The sequence below is a fragment of the Lepidochelys kempii genome, chromosome 13 (assembly GCF_965140285.1).
Source record: "Lepidochelys kempii isolate rLepKem1 chromosome 13, rLepKem1.hap1, whole genome shotgun sequence".
Lineage (NCBI taxonomy): Eukaryota > Metazoa > Chordata > Testudines > Cheloniidae > Lepidochelys > Lepidochelys kempii.
In genome coordinates, this window is record NC_136392.1 from 35,628,269 (window position 1) to 35,648,443 (window position 20,175).

The 20,175-nt window shown below is 48.2% G+C and overlaps 1 protein-coding gene across 1 annotated transcript; it reads right to left on the reverse strand.

The window, feature by feature from the left end:
• Positions 1-15,585: 15,585 nt before the first annotated feature.
• Positions 15,586-18,604, reverse strand: CCNB1IP1 (cyclin B1 interacting protein 1). Its single transcript, XM_073308538.2, has 3 exons — positions 18,308-18,604; positions 16,769-17,102; positions 15,586-15,785 (listed from the first exon to the last, which is right to left on the reverse strand). Exons 1-3 carry the CDS (start codon positions 18,602-18,604, stop codon positions 15,586-15,588), a joined length of 831 nt encoding a protein of 276 aa, XP_073164639.1.
• Positions 18,605-20,175: the final 1,571 nt, after the last annotated feature.

Consider the following 20,175-nt stretch of genomic DNA (forward strand, 5'->3'; position numbering starts at 1 on the left):
ACTCCAGTGCTGCCCCCGGGACCTACCATTTCTACAAAGAGCTGGACGCAATACTTGGGGGTGACCCTACCTCCACTCTGAGGACCACCATGGATACTTCAGAGCCCAGTTTAACAAGGCAGGAGGAGGAGGAGGAGGAAAGGGGAGTGAGGGTGCTGAGGAGGAGGGAGACACCCCTAGATGCATGCAGCCAGGAGCTGTTCTCAAGCCAGGAAGAAGGTAGCCAATCGCAGTGGCCAGTGCTTGGGGAAGGACAAACACCAAAGGAGATGCTTGGTAAGCGGCTTTTATTTTGGGACGAATGTTTTTCTGTGCGGGTTCTTGGGGCGAGGAGGGCTAGGGCTGCAAGCATGCCTAGATGCGGAATAGGGTGTTGATATGCTCTCTCGCATCGCGGTAATATACCTCAGTGATCTCTTCAAAGGTCTCATGCAGAAGCTGGGCAATGCACTTGCGCAGGTTCCTTGGGAGAGCTACTGTATTTCTTGTCCCAGTAAGGCTAACATGTCCATGCCACTGCGCCATGAGGAGCGGGGGGACCATTGCTGCACAGAGGCAAACTGCATACGGACCAGGGGAGAAGCCACATTATAGTAGAAGACCCTCCCTTGCTTCCCAGGTCACCCTCATCAGCGAGATATCTTCCAGGATGAACTCCTGTGGAAAATGTGGGGACAGTGTTCAGTATAGGGACCTCTTGCAGCTGTTAGCTCTCCCCAAGGCACAGAAACCCAGAGGACGGTATGGCCGTGAAACAATCCGGCCCCCTTGTCTCTGTGCTTACTCACCATTTTGGGGCTCCTGTGGGTTATATGCGCTCGTTTAGGGATGGGCAAATTCTGCTATTGTATAGCCTGTGCTTGTCTTTAAGTATGGGCAAATCATTGCTCTGTCTGATGTGAACAATGCTGCCTCTGTTAAGTGTTGCATTTTGCCTTTACAGGTGCAACCTTGAGATGTCAGCGGCCCATGTTATCACTGGCTGAAAGACTCCAAAGAATTAGGAAGAGGCCATGTAGAAGCAAAGACAACATGCTGCATGAAATAATGCAGCAGTCCCATAATGAAAATCAAAAAGCGCAGGAGTGGCGGGAGAGTGAAAGGAGGGTCTGCCGGCAGAATGTGGATCACTGGCACCAAAGCATGGAGCGGCTGCTAAGCATTATGGAGCACCAAGAGGACCCGATACAGGCGCTCGTAGCCACACAGGTGGAGCACTACCGTGCCCGCCCCCCCCCCACTGCAGCCCTTGTCCCAAAACCCTTTCCCTTGTGCCCCCATGTCACCTCCAACCCACTTTCCCCACATCCGGGTTCTTATCGACACCAGCTGCCTCCAACACCTGTAGCTTCACCACCCAGCCCTGAAAACTACGACCCTTACCCACTGCACTCAACCCCCAACACCATGCATTTTAGCCATCCTGAAGTGCAGCACTCATTGCACAGCACTCCAGACAGGAAGGCAGAGTATGATAACAGGGCATACACAAATCTGTGATTGAACCATTCACCACCCCACCTCTTTGCCCTTTCTGTTTCCCAAGCAGTTGTGTTTCTTTTCAATAAATGAATTTTCTTTTCAATAAATGGATTTTCTGGCTTTGAAAACATTCTTTATTATTGCATTAAGTAAAAGATACCTTAGCCCAGGAAAGCAACAGGCACTGCAAGTCAGTGTAGCAAACACAGATTCCTACTAACACTGGAACCACCACCTTTCACTCCCGTGCGGGGCACCAAACATTACTGGTGACTTTCAGCCTCAAACTGCTCCCTCAAGGCATCCCCAATCCTTGCAGTCCCGCACTGAGCTCCTCTAATAGCCCTGCTCTCTGGCTGTTCAAATTCAGCTTCCAGGTGTTGAACCTCCGAGTTCCATGCCTGAGTGAATCTTTCACCCTTCCCTTCACAAATGTTATGGAGGGTACAGCACACGGATATGATCACAGGGATGTTGTCATCGGCCAGGTCCAGCTTCCCATACAGACAGTGCCAGCAGCCATTTAAATGGCCAAAAGCACAGTCCACAGTCATTCTGCACTGACTCAGCCTGCTGTTGAACCGCTCCTTGCTGCTGTCAAGGCTCCCCGTGTAGGGTTTCATGAGCCATGGCATTAAAGGGTAAGTGGGGTCTCCAAGGATCACAATGGGCACAATGGGCAACTTCCCATACGGTGATCTTCTGGTCTGGGAAGAAAGTCCTGGCTTGCAGCTTCCTGAACAGGCCAGTGTTCCGAAAGATGCGTGCATCATGCACCTTTCCGGGCCAGCCTGCATTAATGTCAATGAAATGTCCACAGTGATCCACAAGTGCCTGGAGAACCATAGAGAAATACCCCTTCTGATTAACGTACTCGGAGGCTAGGTGGGCTGGTGTCAGAATTGGAATATGCGTCCTATCTATCGCCCCTCCGCAGTTAAGGAAACCCATTTGTGAAAAGCCAGCTACAATGTCATGCACGTTACCCAGAGTCACGGTTCTTCTGAGCAGGATGCGATTAATGGCCCTGCAAACTTGCATCAACATGATTCCAACGGTCGACTTTCCCACTCCAAACTGGCTTCCAGATTACAATAGCCACCCACTTCTTCACCGGCAGGGCAGCTCTCAATCTCGTGTACTTGCGCCGCAGGGTGGGGGTGAGGTCATCACACAGTCCCATGAAAATGGCTTTTCTCAACCGAAAGTTCTGCAGCCACTGCTCGTCACCCCAGACTTGCATGACGATGTGATCCCACCACTCAGTGCGTGTTTCCTGAGCCCAAAAGTGGTGTTCCATGGCGGTGAGCATGTCCATAAATGCCACAAGCAATCTCGTGTCATATGCGTTAAGCGAGTCGACATCGTCGGACTCCTTACTGTCAGTTTGTAGCTTAAGGAGTAACTTGACTGCCAAATGTGATGTTGTCAGGGTTCCCTCCCCACTCTGAACTCTAGGGTACAGATGTGGGGACCCGCATGAAAGACCCCCTAAGCTTATTCTTACCAGCTTAGGTTAAAAACTTTCCCAAGGCACAAATTCCGTCTTGTCTTTGAACAGTATGCTGCTGCCACCACCAAGTGATTTAGACAAAGAACAGGGAAAGGACCACTTGGAGTCCTATTCCCCGCAAATATTCCCCCAAGCCTACACCCCCTTTCCTGGGGAAGGCTTGATAATAATATCCTCACCAACTGGTACAGGTGAACACAGACCCCAACCCTTGGATCTTAAGAACAATGAAAAATCAATCAGGTTCTTAAAAGAAGAATTTCATTTAAAGAAAAGGTGAAAGAATCACCTCTGTAAGATCAGAATGGAAGATAATCTTACAGGCAGTCAGATTCCAAACAAAGAATCCCTGTAGGCAAAACCTTAAAAGACACAAAAACAGGAATACACATTCCCTCCAGCACAGCGAATTTCACAAGCCAAAACAAAGAAAACCTAATGCATTTTCTAGCTAGATTACTTACTAACTTTACAGGAGTTGGAGGGCTTGTATCCTTGATCTGTTCCCGGCAAAGGTATCACACAGACAGACAAAAGCCTTTCCCCCCACTCCAGATTTGAAAGTATCTTGTCCCCTCGTTGGTCATTTTGGGTCAGGTGCCAGCCAGGCTACCTGAGCTTCTTAACCCTTTACAGGTAAAAGGGCTTTGCCTCTGGCCAGGAGGGATTTTATAGCACTGTGTACAGAAAGGTGGTTACCCTTCCCTTTATATTTATGACAGATGTGCTGGCGAGACTCATCAGCATATTCCTTAGCACTTTGGGTTCCATTCCCGCAGACCAAAAGGGAATACAGAGTGCACAGTACAAAAAAGGTTGAAAGATGGTGCCAAATATGGACGGAAGCAGGGAGATTTCTGGGATGCGAAGTGATGCATCTCGGGGCATTGGGACAGGACCCAGAATGCCCTGCAGCCCTCCACCCCCTTCCCACAAGCCACAGCACCAGAATGGGAAGAGGTGCTCTGTGGGATAGCTGCCCATAATGCACCACTCACAATGCTGCTGCAAGTGCTGCAAATGTGGCCATGCCAGTGCACTTGCAGCTGACAGTGTGAACACACTGCAGAGCTTTCCCTACTGTGCTCTCCAAGGGCTGGTTTAATTCACAGAGCTCTACATCTGCAAGTATAGCCATGCCCTAAATATCTATGAGATCTGGGCCCAAGTGACTTGTCTGAGTCACTGGCCCAGCTGAGAATAGAACCCAGGTGTCCTGATTCATTCTTCTCCCAAAATTGGGAATAAAACCTAGGAGTCTGGATTTTCAACCTCCCTTTCATCCTCAGCAGTAAAGCCAGATGCAAAGAATTTATTTAGCTTCTCTGCAATGGCCTAGTCTTCCTTGACTGCTCCTTTAGCACCTTGATTGTCCAGTGACTCCACTGATTGTTTGGCAGGCTTCAGATGTACTTAAACACAAGATCCTGCTTCAGATGTACTTAAACTTGAACAAATGTACTTGAAGATCCTGCTTCAGATGTACTTAAACTTGAACAAATGTACTTGAAGATCCTGCTTCAGATGTACTTAAACATTTTTTTGCTGTTGGTTTTTGAGACTTTGGCTAGTGTGGTAAACCCAGGACAAACAGCTACAAAAAGGGGGTAGTAATTAGTCCCAGGGGTTTAAAAGGCCCCTCCCTATCCACTGAGGAGAGAGAACCAGGGGGCAATAAGGTTCAGCTGGAAAAGGGGTTGCTAGGGAATCAATTAGGTTCAGCTGACTCCAACTACTTGGGACCTTTTTAACCCCTCCCCTGGGTAGTAGGAGGGGGAGAGTGAAGGAGTAGGGAAACTGTTAGTAGGCTGTTTGCAGCCAGAAACCAAACCTTCCCAGTAGGGAGGCTACATTTGCTCCTCAGGAGGGAAGGAAAATAAGCACAAGGGGCTAACTGAGGAGAGGAGTAGCAGGACCCTGTGCCACCTATAAGGATTTGCTTTGCCCCAAACCTGAGTCTTTAAGGCTAAAAAGGACTGAGGCAAACAAGGTATTTTGCCACACAAGTTGCTCTTCAAATTCTTTTTTGACCTGCCTAATTAAACTTTTACCCTTGACCTGCTGGTGTTTGTTTCTTTCTATTTTCCTCAATAAGATTTAACTTCCAATTTTTAAAAGGTGCCTTAATGCCTCTAACTGCCTCTTTAATTTTGTTGTTTAACCATGGTGGCACTTTAATGGTCCTCTTACTATGTGTTTTTTTTTAACTTGGGGTATACATTTAATTTGAACCTCTACTATGATGTTTTTTAAAAGTTTCCATACAGCTTGTAGGCATTTCATTTTTGTGACTATACCTTTTAATTTCCATTTAACTAGCTTTCTCATTTTTTTTGTAGTTTTCCCTTTCTGAAATTAAATGCTACTGTGGTGGGTTTCTTTGGTGTCATTCCCCCTTTTTCCCCCGTACCCCCCCAGCCGAGGATGTTAACATTTAATTATATCATGGTTGCTATTACTGAGTGTTTCAGCTATATTCACCTTCTGGACCACATCTTTTGCTTCACTTTGGACTAAATCAAGGGTGGCCTCCCCACTTGTGGGCTCCAGGACTAGCTACTCCAAGAAGCAGTTATTCATGGTGTCTAGAAACTTGATCTCAGCATCATGACCTGAGGTGACATGTACCCAGTCAATAGGGGGATACAGTGGAACCTCAGAGTTATGAACATCAGAGATACGAACTGACCAGGCTGATGGGAGATGGAGGCAGGGGGTGGGACAAGGGTGTTCAATTTTGTGGGAATAGAAAGTTGGCAATCCTAGCCCTGGAGCATCATGGTAGATATAGTGTCTCCCCTGTCTCCATCTTCCATTAGCCACTGCCAGTCTGGCCCTACCATCTCATTTCTAGGACAAGGGGTCGGTGGTGCGAGGCCGGAAGCAGAAGCTGCTGTGATGCTGGGAAAGGGTCCGTGCTGCTTCGGGAGGTGCCAACCTTGCTTGGAAGGGCCCTCTCCCTATGGGAGATGTTGTCTCCCTGCCCCGCCCTGTGGGCCTCTCTGCACCAGCCCCAGTGCACCACGGGAGTGTAGGCTCCAGCTTGCTGCACTGCAGCAGGGACCCCCACATCCCTGCCCCTCCTCCCTCCCCCACTCCCCAATAGCTGCCAAGTGCCCCTCGTCTCAAAGCCTCCAGCCCTGGCCAGCTCTTCCATTCTCCACTAGCTTCTCATTCCCCTGTTATGGAAGTGGGGCAACCTCCACCCACTGTTCCTGGTGGAAATCCATTAGAGAGATTATTGGGTGATGTCAATTTCAGTCACTATCCCGTTCGGACTCTAATGGAGCGCGCACTGGGGCAATAAAACTTCTGGTCACTGTTTCTGGATGGATTCTAATACCGCGCTCACCAGGGCAATATAACTTCCAGTCATTGTGCCCCCATAGGACCCTATTATGGTGGCATGGGGTCAAATTAACTTCCGCTCCCTGTTCCCCATCAGGCATCTCCCACTGCAAGCCTGGGGGCAGCCAGGAAAGGGAGATGCCCACACTGCCACTGGCAGGTGCTGCTCTGCCAGGAGAGCGGGTTTGGTGGTCTTGAGGGATTGGCATAATCTGGGCAGGGCCTGAGGGTTGCCCTAGACCCCACAGCTGCTGCCCAGCCCCACCAGGGAGCAATCCGGGGGCCCATCCAGCTGTAATGCCTCTGCTGCCTGTTCCCCAGGGGCTAGGGCACATCCTGGCCTGGGAACACCCAGCGCCTGTGGGTAGCACTGCTCAAGTGCACCAGGACTTGCACCAGCCCAGCAAATCATGTAAAGGCCACAGTTCTGCCCTTAGACACCGGACACAGGAGTTATCGTGGGGAGGGGATGTGCAATACAGGGGCTCTGTGTGTGCAGAGCAATGCAGGAGCTGTGGGGGTGTGTGCAGTGCAGGAGCTCTGTGTGTGTGTGTGTGCAGAAAAATGCAGGGGCTGTGTGTGTATGGGTGGGTGTTCTGTCCTCAGACACCAGAGTCCTTGGGAATCCCTGACAACAAAGTCTGCAGCATAAACAAGTATCGAGGCACTGTTAATTAGCAGTTGAGGCTCCTGTCAGGGTTCCCTCCCCACTCTGGGGTACAGATGTGGGGACCTGCACGAAAGACCCCCTAAATTTATATTCCCCCAGCTTAGGTTAAAAACTTCCCCAAGGCACAAATTCCTTGTCCTTGGATGGTATTGCTGCCACCACCAAATGATTTAGACAAACATTCAGGGAGGAGCCATTTGGAGCCCTATCTCCCCCCCCCCCAAGCCCCTTACCCCCTTTTCTGGGGAGGCTTGAGAATAATATACCAACCAAATAGGTCAACAAGGTGAGCACAGACCAGACCCTTGGGTTTTTAGGACACTAAAAACCCATCAGGTTCTTAAAAGAAGAATTTTATTATATTTAAAAAAAAAAAAAAGTAAAAGAAGCACCTCTGTAAAATCAGGACGGAAGGTAATTTTACAGAGTAATAAAAAGACTTAAAACACAAAGGATTCCCCTCTAGGCTTAACTTTAAAGTGACAAAACAAGAATAAAACTCCCTCTTAGCATAGGTAAAATTCACAAGCTAAAACAAAAGATAATCTAACGTATTTCCTTGCTATTACTTACAATTTCTGGAATTTTAGAGGTATCATAGAATCATAGAATCATAGAATATCAGGGTTGGAAGGGACCCCAGAAGGTCATCTAGTCCAACCCCCTGCTCGAAGCAGGACCAATTCCCAGTTAAATCATCCTAGCCAGGGCTTTGTCAAGCCTGACCTTAAAAACCTCTAAGGAAGGAGATTCTACCACCTCCCTAGGTAACGCATTCCAGTGTTTCACCACCCTCTTAGTGAAAAAGTTTTTCCTAATATCCAATCTAAACCTCCCCTACTGCAACTTGAGACCATTACTCCTCGTTCTGTCATCTGCTACCATTGAGAACAGTCTAGAGCCATCCTCCTTGGAACCCCCTTTCAGGTAGTTGAAAGCAGCTATCAAATCCCCCCTCAATCTTCTCTTCTGCAGGCTAAACAATCCCAGCTCCCTCAGCCTCTCCTCATAAGTCATGTGTTCTAGACCCCTAATCATTTTTGTTGCCCTTCGCTGGACTCTCTCCAATTTATCCACATCCTTCTTGTAGTGTGGGGCCCAAAACTGGACACAGTACTCCAGATGAGGCCTCACCAATGTCGAATAGAGGGGAACGATCACGTCCCTCGATCTGCTCGCTATGCCCCTACTTATACATCCCAAAATGCCATTGGCCTTCTTGGCCTACTATCATTTTAGTAGGATCTGGATTACCTGCTTGGACTCTCTCTGTTTCAAGAAGGAACGCACACAAAAGAGCACAAAACAACCCTCTCCCCCCCTCCAGATTTGAAAGTATCTTCTTTCCCCATTGGTCCTTCTGGTCAGATGCCAACTAGGTTAATTGAACTGATTAACTGCTTCCAGGTAAGTGATTCTGTACCTCTGGCCAAGAGGGATTTTATATTACTGCATACATAAAGGTTGTTACCCTCCCCTTTATATTTATGACAGCTCCTAATTGCACCAAGACAAGCAGTCCTCAAAGGCGTGGTGGGGAATTGGGGTCAAGTGTTGGCATCAGCATGGCTCGCTGAGTTCCTCTGCGGGGCTTTTCCTTCACAGGTTCAAAGGCAGGAGTGTGTTGTCATCCCTGGATTAGAAACTGGGAAACCGAGAACTCTTTCTAATAGCCTTCAGAGTGGTAGCTGTGTTAATCTGTATCAGCAGAAACAAGGAGTCCTTGTGGCAATTTAGAGACTAACAAATTTATTTGAGCATAAGCTTCTAGCTCACGAAAGCTTATGCCCAAATACATTTGTTAGTGTGCCACAAGGACTCCTCATTTTTTCTAATAGCCGTTTACTAGCAGGTGGTGTGTGTGATGGAGGCTGTGACATTTTACTCCAGATTCTTTGTGAAAATATGCTTATGATATGAATGACATAACTGAGATATACTTTATGCAAGGTGGCTCATGTGAGGTATCATTGGAAAGGTTATGATTTACTGAATGTGATTATCCAATATGTATGCCTGTATAATTTCTGTATCCAAAGTTTAGGAATATAAACTATTTATCTGTATTTCAAATATGTTACTTTGGGTGTCACCGCAACCAGCCCTTCAGGTACAACAATAGAAAAGCCAGACAGGGCTAATGGGCCATTAGCAATGACAGTGGACTGTGAAAGAGTTCAGGTTTCAGAGTAGCAGCCATGTTAGTCTGTATTCGCAAAAAGAAAAGGAGGACTTGTGGCACCTTAGAGACTAACCAATTTATTTGAGCATAAGCTTTCGTGAGCTTATGCTCAAATAAATTGGTTAGTCTCTAAGGTGCCACAAGTCCTCCTTTTCTTTTTGAAAGAGTTCAGTCTTCCTGTGGACTCTCCAGAAAGCCTGCGAAGTATGGCTGCCACAGCCCTGCAGAAACATGGGTCTGAGTCACCTGGTACTGGACCCACCACTTGGAATGCCAATGTTCTTCCACTGGGAGACAAAGGGTTCCTGCCTACACAAGAACTATATAAGGCAGGGGAGTGACATCATCGAGGTTCTCCTCTGCTTCCCCCACCCAAAGAGACACTGAGGACTTTTCTACACTATGCAGCTTTTAGTGACAAGGCTGTGTCGACACAGCCTTGTCGCTAAAAGTCAGTGTGTGTGAACACTTTTTTGCGGTATTTTGTCAGCCCTGCGAGTGACATAAGCTCTGTTGGCAGGCGCGACAAAGCCACGTTCACATTGCCTCTTGCATTGGCAAAACTTTTGTCTTTCGCGGGGGCGGGGCTTTTTTAACCACCTGGAAGCTATATTACTGGAGGCAGAAATAACTGACAATCAAACCCAGTGTCTTCATTTTAATTTCAAGGGTCAGTTTCCATATTATACTAAATAAGGAGGATTTCTGGCCACATATTTGTAGATTTACTATGAAACAAGCGATTTTCTGTCCTTACAGAGCATCTGCATGCTTTGCCCTAGGGAGAAGGCTATTGAAAAAGAAAAGCAAACAGGGCAAGGCAGTGAAGTAGCTTTCTACTCCGTAAAGCCTCCATCTCACACACACCACCTGCTAGTAAATGGCTATTAGAAAGAGTTCTGTTTCCCAGTTTGTAATCTGGGGATGGCAACACACTCCTGCCTTTGAACCGGTGAAAGAAAAGCCCTGCAGAGGAGCTCAGCCAGCCATGCTGATGGTGCCAATACTTGACCCCAATTCCCTCCCCAACCTTTGATGGCTGCTTGTCTGGGTGCCCTTAGGAGCCTCAACTAATGAACAGCACCTGGAAACTTGTTTATGCTGCAAACTTTGTTGTCAGTGACTCCCAAGGACTCTGGTGTCTGAGGGCAGAACACCCCCTCCCCCCCCCACACACACACAAATACAGCCCCTGCACTGTTTTGCACACATGCACCCAGCTCCTGCACTGCACACACCCCCTCCACAGTCCCTTCATTGCTCTGCACGCAGAGCGAGCTCCTGCACTGCACTCCCCCACAATCCCTGCATTGCTCTGAACACACACAGCTCCTGCACTCCCCACACAGTCCCTGCATTGCTCTGCACGCACACACACACAGCCCTGATTTCTCCCTCCCACCCACAGCTCCTGTATTGGAACATCCTACACAGCCCCTGCATTCCTTCCCCCCATACACACACAACCCCTCCTGGGATCCCTTTTTAATTCCATGCCCTGCTAGGGTTGCCACCTGCCCATTTTTTCCCAGGATCATCCCTTCATAGCTCCCCTGGGAAGTCTCTCTGTGTCGAGCCAAAATATGGGGGGGGGGGGTTCAGATACACTCAATGAAGCCACACCAGGTGTGTAAGTATAACCGGTTTTATTGCCAAAGTATAATAAGCCTTCATGTGTTACTAAATACGTGCTTTCTACCAAGCAAGCAAGAATCAATGCTTACGCTCCTTCTGCTATGGACAGTCCCGGACCTTCCAGCCTTGTCCTTGAGGGCTCGTAGCAAGCGCTGCTCCAACGTGGGGAATTCCTGGGCACCCACAAGACCAGGGTCTGCAGGTGAGACTGTTCATCTAAAGCAATTTACATAGTCATTTTTATCACCATCTCTTTCTCGGGGGTGGGGGTGGGGGTGTGTTGTATTCACCCACAAGCAAACTCTGGCAGGAAACACTATTGCACTCTATTCCCACACTCAACACTCTCTGGCCTTCCTTCTCTCTTTACTTGTTTATCCAGTTGAGTGGCTGCAAGCCAGCCTGGCCTGTAAAAGTCAGTTCACGACTAGCTCCCCCTGAACTATTCTGTGATAATAGGCCAAGGTAACTTGTGGTCAACGCCAACGGTCTGGGAGCCTGGTACATGCTGCCAGCTGTCCAGTGTGACGGTCTCAGGACCATTGCAGCTGTCCCATGTTTTTGTATCTCAGAGGTGGCAGCCCTACAGACCTCCCAACAGTCCTGGGTTTTGTGGGACTGTCCTGCTTTGACACCTACCCCCATGTCCCATTTGAAGCAGCTCCTGTCCTGTGGGGCTTGCTGGGCTCAGTTTCCCGCTCCAGGCGTTGTGCCCTAACTCCTGGTGCATGGGGTTGAAGCTGTGATGAGTTCCCTCTGGGGTGCCACTGAGCCCTCTGACCCACCAGCCTGGGCTCCCTCTTACACTATGCTGCTATGACAAGCTGTAGACCACTCCCAGATATACACTCTCACCAGCATTTGAACAGGCAGGGACACTCCGTTACATGCAGGCTGACCAACCGCTGCATGAACCAACAACAACAGAGAGGCTACAGCCAAGATCGTAATTATGTCTTTTTATATGATAATCATCCCCTCATGATGAATATGGGGTGTAGTGTCATGGAACCAATGCTCATATTTAGCCTGGCCCCGTCGACGGGGGAGTGGGGACACAGCCAGGCCAAACATGAACATTGCCGTGACTCCATACAGCAGGAGCCAGAGCACAACACCTGGACCGAGAAGCCTAGCCCAGCCATCCCCCACAGGACAGGAGTTGTCACTGTAGGGAAGTATGCAGTTCCCCTGCAACCTCCCCACCCCACCCCACCAGCCACCCACCCGCTCTGGGGGGAGCTCCCACCCCCAGGCAGCACCTAGCCCCCACATCCCCAGGCCTCCTTTCCCCTGTAAGCAGCACCCATCCAACTTCAGCCACTTGAAATATTAGCAGGTATGATGTGTTAGGATATAGATATTCAGGCCTGTCTGTAAAGGCCTATACTCTAAGAATTTAGGTATATGTTTATCATTTAGCTAGTAATAGAGGTATACAAAGAATCTGTGTAAGGGCCTTCTCTCACTGTGACAGTCTGAGGCCCTGTTCTTAGGCTAAGGCCTTTAGCCAACCAGCAGAGGCAGCCATAAGCTGGGAAGCATTTCGTCACATCCTCACATTCCAAACTAGTCAATATAGGGCTGTTCGGAAGGTGATCCAATCTATCACCTCCAGAGAAAGGGAAGAGCCTAGAACATGTAAAAGGAAATTTAGGTTGATAGTTTTCTGTCTGGTAAGAGTTCACTGATCAACAGACACAGCTGGGATGTAGTTGTGAAATCCTCACTTCTGTATTGTTTTGTCATTATAGTTCCCACTTTGCTACTGTTTGTTTGCATGGTCTCTGTCTGGTTCTGTGATTGTTTCTGTCTGCTGTATAATTAATTTTGCTGGGTGTAAACTAATTAAGGTGGTGGGATATAATTGGTTACATAATCATGTTATATGTTAGGATTGGTTAGGTAAATTTCAGTAGAATGATTGGTTAAGGTATAGCTAAGAATATTAATATATAAATTAGGGGCAAACAGGAAGTAAGTTGGGATTCGAAAATGAGGAAAAAGGAACTTGGATTTAAGCTTGCTGGAAGTTCACCACAATAAACATTGAATTGTTTGCACCTTCAGACTTCGGGTATTGTTGCTCTCTGTTCATGCGAGAGGGAAGTGGGAGAGTAAAGGAATAAGCTCTCTGATATGACCCTACCCCAGGCTGCGCTGCCCACCTAGGGCTGCCAACTTTCCAATTTCTGAAAACAGTACACCCCTGCCTCCGCCCACTCCCCCTGAGGCTCTACCTCCTCCCCAAGGTTCTACCCCCCCATACTCCTCTCCTCTCCAATCAAAACAAAAACACCTAAACCCCAAAGCAGGAATTATTGCAGAAAGTGGCATGTTTCCTACCCCCTCTTTCAATCTTAACCTTACCTTCACCAAAATCACATTTAGATTAGGTGAAACATTCCTCTCCACAGAGATCTCTGTGCTGTACAGAGAAAAAGTTCCACAGCTCAACTAGGCAATTCCCATAATAACCCCAACAAAGCAGGGGGTATTGAGGACCCTCTTTAAGACATGATTGTGGGGAAAAATGTAGGGAGAAATAGAGATACTGACTCTACTGAGCTAAACCTCCAGCGCCCCCTCCCCCCCCACCCCCAACACACATATACATAAGAGGTGACGATGCAGCATATAGTAATTCCACTGTGTTGGAATCCGGAGGTGGGGGCGGATTATGGTCTCCGTGTTTCTCCTGGGAGGGGAGTTGGCTCTAGGTCCTGCAGGGAGGGGGCAGGGTACATGCCCGAGAAGGAGAGTTAGGCTCAGAGCCAGCCGCTGAAGGGGCTGGCTGGGTACACCTTGGTTCTGGGCTGTGTATGTGGAGGGTGGGAGGGGGTTGGCAGCAAAGTGAAATGCTACTTGCAGCCCTCTCCCACCACCAGGGGGGCCAGCAGAGCCCCTCCACCTTGGGGAGCAGGGATCCTCCCACTGGGGCTGAGCGGGAACCCCCTTCCCTGCAGTCTCCCCTGAGCGCCATGGAGGCTGGGGGGAGGGGGGAAGGGGGGGAAACGTGTTCTGCCCCGGCCACTCGCCTGTGCAAAGCAGGATCTGGCAGCAGGGCTGATGCTGCTGCCACTAGAGGATGTGGTCTGCTGGAGAGGGAGACTCTGTCATGGGCATGCACTGTGGGAAGTAATGGGGGGCATGGCTGCTGGCTGCTGTTCCCCGCTGCTGGCTCTGTGCCTTGATCCCCTTGCAGCGCCTCCCTGCCCCCCAGCCCGCATCCTTGGCCCCAGCTGTTCTGGTGCCCCTGCAGGTGGTAACTGGACTCTTGGAGTCTGATCTGTGTTTTCAGACTGGACACTGTCAGACCAGATTTTCTGGTCGAACACTGGACACCTGATGAAGTGAGCTGTAGCTCACGAAAGCTCATGCTCAAATAAATTGGTTAGTCTCTAAGGTGCCACAAGTACTCCTTTTCTTTTTGCGAATACAGACTAACACGGCTGTTCCTCTGAAAACTGGACACCTGGTAACCCCAGGTTGTGCACACCCTGCCATTCACCTCCCCCTGATTTACATCCACTCCCCTGCAACCTGGCATGTGCTCCCCAAGCCACCCACCTCCCTCCCTCCTGTGATCCTTCCCTTATCTCACACAACCCACCCTACCTGTGCTGCCCGCCTCCCCTGCTGCAGAGATCCTTGATCCAACTAGAAACCAAGATGCAAAACATCATTTTTTTCCCCTTTCTTTTTTTGCTAATATTATTTTTAAGAGGGTGAACAACCTATTTACAGAGGTGACTTTATACAGTGCACAAATCCATTGGCTGTGAGATGTCAAAACTGACCCTGCTTCTCCCATTGCGGGGCTGAAAGATTTTAAATCCTGGTGAAAGTGAGGAGTAAATAATGAATGTGAAATTAACACGGATGAACTTTAAGTGGGGGAGAAATAACTGCAAAGGTAGGATGGAATGGAATGTACCCAATGGAACACACTGGATAACACCAAGAAACACACAAACACAAGCATAGATATAGAAGCAAAAACACACCTACACAAAGCTATGCATGTACACACCCATAGAGCTATGCACTCTATGACATTTAGAGATACACACACAGCAAGAGGCACCTACCCACATGTATGTCTGCATGCACACACAAAAGCAAAAGACACAGCTGTGTACACACAGATTTAAACACACATTGATTTATACACACTGACAACACACAACTATCTAGACTTGTACAAACACATCCATGAATAGTTTGACCCACATACATACACGGAGGCAAACACACACAACAGGGTACACACTTAGAGACAAACTCACACACACAAATACATTCTCTCACACACAGAGACAACAGTGATAAATGTGTAAACCATGAAGCAGAGTACAATGGAAGCAGGCCCAGATCCTCAAAGGTATTTAGGTGTCTTTGAGGATCATCTTGGTCCAAGAGTGATGGGATACTACTGTCAGAGGGTGTCAATTTTACAGTCTGAGAGGGACAATCCAAGGGTGAGAGAGGTTTACAGTATGAGGGCAACAGTCTGTTGGTGAGAGGTTGTGACAATGAAATTGACAATCAGAAGTGACAGGACATTACAGACTAGGATGAGAGGGCAAGACAATCTGCAGGTGACAATCAGAGGGTGATTACATTACAATACCTAAAAGAAATAGCCCAAGTCTGAGGAGAATCCCAGCCCCAGACAATAAGCATTTTTGCTCTTTCCCCCACCGACATATGGGCTAAATTTCCAAGAGGCAGGTGTGAAAGGTGCATTACCAGTTACATCCTCTTCATCTTGTAGGTCCTGCTGGCTCCAGGGTGAGGCTCCAGCTCATTGCTGGGAGAGGAGAAGGTGAAGAAGCTGTTGCCAGATTCTCCCGCAGGTGGGGATGTGGCAAAGAAGGGTTTGAAGTGGAAGTCTCCCTCCCCACACCTGCCCCGGACCGGCGTGGTGTCCCCGGGGAACCTGGCAGCATTACCTAGGAAAGGGGAGTTACAAGGTCAGTTAGATGCTGGATTCTCTATTAGGATACACATTAGTGACTACACTAGTGAGACAATCTGGGGATTGAACATAGAATCTCCAAATTTAAGACCATGAGTGGCCACAGCTTGATTTAAGCGAAGGTTGGGATTGTCACAGGAAATGATGGGATTTGTAGGCCTGACTCACTTAAGCCTTAATTCACTAGCCTGGATTCGTAAACCTTTTGATGGTAAGATAGCAGCCACTAGAGAGAGACAAATGCCAATGCTCAAGAGTCCAGTCCCCAAAATTCATGAGATTTGCTTACAAAATCATGAGGTTCTATAGAAATTTTCCTTCTGGTTCTGTAGCATTTATTGGTCACAATTTCCCTCTTTTCTGTGCAACCATGAGAAACTTATCCTTTTTTTAAAACACATCAAATATCCAGAGACTCACAGTAAAGTTTATGGGTTGGTGACACCACACTGCTAGCTAAGGTTGGAGAAGTTACAAGGGATGTTCAAAGCTTTGGGATTCAGAACATGAATTAACCCATTTTCTGGAGAAATCTCTCTAAGGGGGCGGAAAAGGAGCTTAATCTCCGTGGCCCATTCAGTCCTTGGCATCTCTGCAGAGGCTGCCAAGGAGGGGGCCTGTTAGTGTGAGAGAGGTTTGTAAGGTGGACAACTGTCCCTGCTGGGACCCTATCAACTTGTCTCACACAAAAGTGTCTAATCAAATATTTCACAGCATTCGGAAGTTGCTGATATGGTAGCATTTGGAGACTGACTGCTCTGTGTGAAGTCCTCCTCCTCCAAACACATACACACACATATGTGCCTCCTCCAGCCCTATGGCATGGAAGAAAAGTTCAGTCTTTCTAGCCCACTAAATCCTTGTCCCCTCCACTAACAGTGTCAGTGTAGTGACTCCTTATGCCAGCTTTTGCGTTCTCTGTGAGTAGTGGAATGAGAACCCCCCCACAGGTCTTACCCAATGGGAAGCCAAAGACCACAGGCTGAGGCATCATGGGAGGCTCGTGGGCAGCCTCCTGATTAGCCATGGCAATGTTGCGCAGGCGGAGGCTGTCATAGAGGCCCTGGAGCTTCTGGTATTGGCGGTTGCGCTCCATGAGCTTCTCCGAGAGCTCGCTGAACTTCTTCTTGTATTCCTCCAGCACCTTCTTCAGGGAGGAGACCTCACTCTTCATAGAAGTCAGTTCCATGTCCTTGCTCTGCAGCTGCTGAGTGTACACCTTCTCCATCTGCTTCAGGTGTCCCTCGGCCTTGCTGTAGGTGTATTCCTGGTACAGGCGCTCCTGATGAACCTGCAATGCGGAGATTATGGCAGGTGTGACAGGCTTCTTTGACCACTGATTGTCAGAGGAAAGTCAAGTCACTCTATTTGAGATATAGTGGCATGACTACAGTGCAACAAAGGAAGGATGGTCTGGAGTTAAAGCACTGGACTGGGACTTAGGAAATCTGGGTTCAGTTCCCACTGCTGCTCCAGACTAGTGACTTTGGATAAGTCACTTAAGTCAATATTCTCAATAGGGACCACTAATTAAGCTGGCCAACATAAGACACCTATAGACTGATTTTCAGATGTACTGAGCACTCCACACACCAGCTGAAGTTGATAAGAGCTGTGGGGTGCACAACATCTCAGAAAATCAGGTCATATGGCTCTCATGTTGAGTATTCAAACGTGAGGCACCTAAAAATGAGTGGACACTTATGTTGCTTTAATGTCTATACCTCAGTTCCCTACATGTGAAATGGAGATAGTAATACTGGCCTACTGCTCATAGGGGTTGAGGATAATTCATGAATGCTTGTGAGGTGCTTTTACACTGTTGTGGTGAGAGGAAAGAAAGGAGGAACGTGTAACAAAAATCATCAGCAAACATGGAGGGAACCTTCCACAGTGACAGATGAGAAAGAACGGCATGGCTAACAGAGCAATAACGTTTTATACTGACTGTTGAATAGAGAAGGAGGGAGGGAGAAGTGCAAATGCCACACTGGTGATTCTGAACCAGAGGGTGAGTGGCAACCGTCTCAGTGGTCCGTAGGCCACACGACAAAATCAAACAATGCAGGGGGTCAGGAAGGGATAGCTCAGTGGTTTGAGTATTAGCCTATTAAACTCACGGTTGTGAGTTCAATCCTTGAGGGGGCCATTTAGGGATCTGGGCCAAAAATTGGGGATCAGTCCTGCTTTGAGCAGGGGGTTGGACTAGATGACCTTCTGAGGTCCCTTCCAATACTGATATTTTATGATTCCTTAATCCTATTCCATTCCCTTTGGTTTCTTTCCACATTTTCAGGCCAAAAAATATAACATGGTGGCCCTTTGGAATCACCTAGGTGTCAATTCTGCCCTCCACATATGATATATAGATATCCATAAAGACTGATTATTGGCTCTTTCATTTCTTTAGTAAACAAAATCTCTTCCCAATTATATTTTCAAAGACAGATTTGAAGGTATCTACCTAATTTAGGACATCATCTGAGATGGGTTTACCTGGTATGTCCAGAAGGCCAATGCGCGGGAGCTGATGTCCAGCACAATCTCTGGTCGCAGTCCAGCCAACACCATGGCCTTGTATTCCTCAGAGGGACTTAGCTCAGTGCGAACAATGTCCAGCTTGCCAGAGAGGGTGCTGTTGCAGGCGGGACAGACTGCTGGTGAACGACTGAATTCCCCACTGCCGTGCTGGTCGCAGAAGATGTGTGAACAAGCTGTGACCCAGGCGTAGCCGGAGAGCTTGACACGGCACTTGCGGTAATTGCACAGCAACATGTCCTCACACATGGACATTTTAATGGAGCCAACAGCAACGGTCTTGCCTCCAAAACATACACCACCTGGTGGACGAGAATCTGCCACTCAACACGGCAAACCTATAGAGCAAAATAAATATGCAGGCTGGGATTCTCAAAGGGGCTTAAGAGAGTTAGGTGTCCAACTCCCATGGAATTATGGGATTCAGGCATCTAATTCCCTTAGGCTGCTTTGAAAATTCCATTCTATAGTCTGAAGAGGAAACACTGACACTTTTATGCAACATCAAAATAACCAGTTAGATATTTAGATAGAAGCCCATTTAGATAGTTTAGATAGATAACCATTTAGATAGTTAGATAGAAGCCTCTTGCCTCTGTGATGAGAAAATGACCCAATTTTCAAAAGTGGTGGCAACCAAAATCCCCCATTTGGCCACTAAAATGGACACAGAGTTTCCCCAAATAGCCTTTGAACTAACCTAAGCGTCAATTCTCCTCCCCATTTTTTCAGTAATAGCATGCTGTGACACTTTTGTATTTTTAGTTGATTTTGTACACAAGGAGTTTATAAGTGCGGTGACACTTGAGGATATGCAGGACAAATCGGACTCCTGAAAGGGGTACAGTAATCTGCAAAGGTTGAGAGCCTTTGCTGTAGTGTACCAATGCAGGTTTAGCCTGTACTAATACCAAGGTGTTAGAGCAGGGTGGGGCTCAGTTAGGACTCCTGGGTTCTATTCCAAGTGTAGGAGAGAAATGGAGCTTAGGGGTAAGGACTCTTAGTTTCTATCCCCTCTTCTGTCAAGGTGGCTGGGAGACAATGTTTTCCTCCTGTTGAGCATTTGGTGTTTGCCAGTGGATTACAGGCATGAGTCCATATGGTGGATTTTTATATGTCCAACAGGGTTTCATCCCATGGCAATATTGGGACTTGTGTCTGTTAATGTGACACCAGTGTCTTTCTTGGTCCATGAAGTGGCCTCTTTAGGGCATCCATCTACAATGGCTTGGCATGAGCCAACATCGCCAAATTTGGCATAGTGTAAGCATGCCATGCACCAAAACGGGTACCTCGCTCATCCTTGATTTGACACAATGGGGGTTTGTGGGTAAGGCCCCTGGTGATTTTAGGAGCGTGTGTGTGTATAGGGTAGACGGGGGGTTGCTCCATTGGGTTTGACAGCGCCACTGAGTCACAAATGGCCCCTCACAAAATGGTGGCTGTACCTTAGCGCCGCGTGAGGTGAATTTCACACACGTTGATATTTGGTGGCAAGACTGACATGGGGCAGAGTTAGTATCACCCCAAATAATATGGGGGCTAGTCTCTCATTAAACCGGCTTTTTTAAACCACACAGCAGTTAAAAGCGGTTGGAGGCAGAAAGTGGCGGGAAAACGAGCAACTGCCCTTGGCGGGTAAGGCCTCTGCGCGTGCGCCGCTGCTTCACTGCACTTCCCCCTCGCCCAGGAGCATTGCGGCCCCACCCCCACTCCCTCCCCCTCGCACCCGCCAATGGCAGCTCCTCCTGTCAGCTGCCCAAAATGTCCTTTGTAGGAGGACGGGAGGGGGCGGAGGAGTGGGACGTACCATTGTAGAAAAGGGG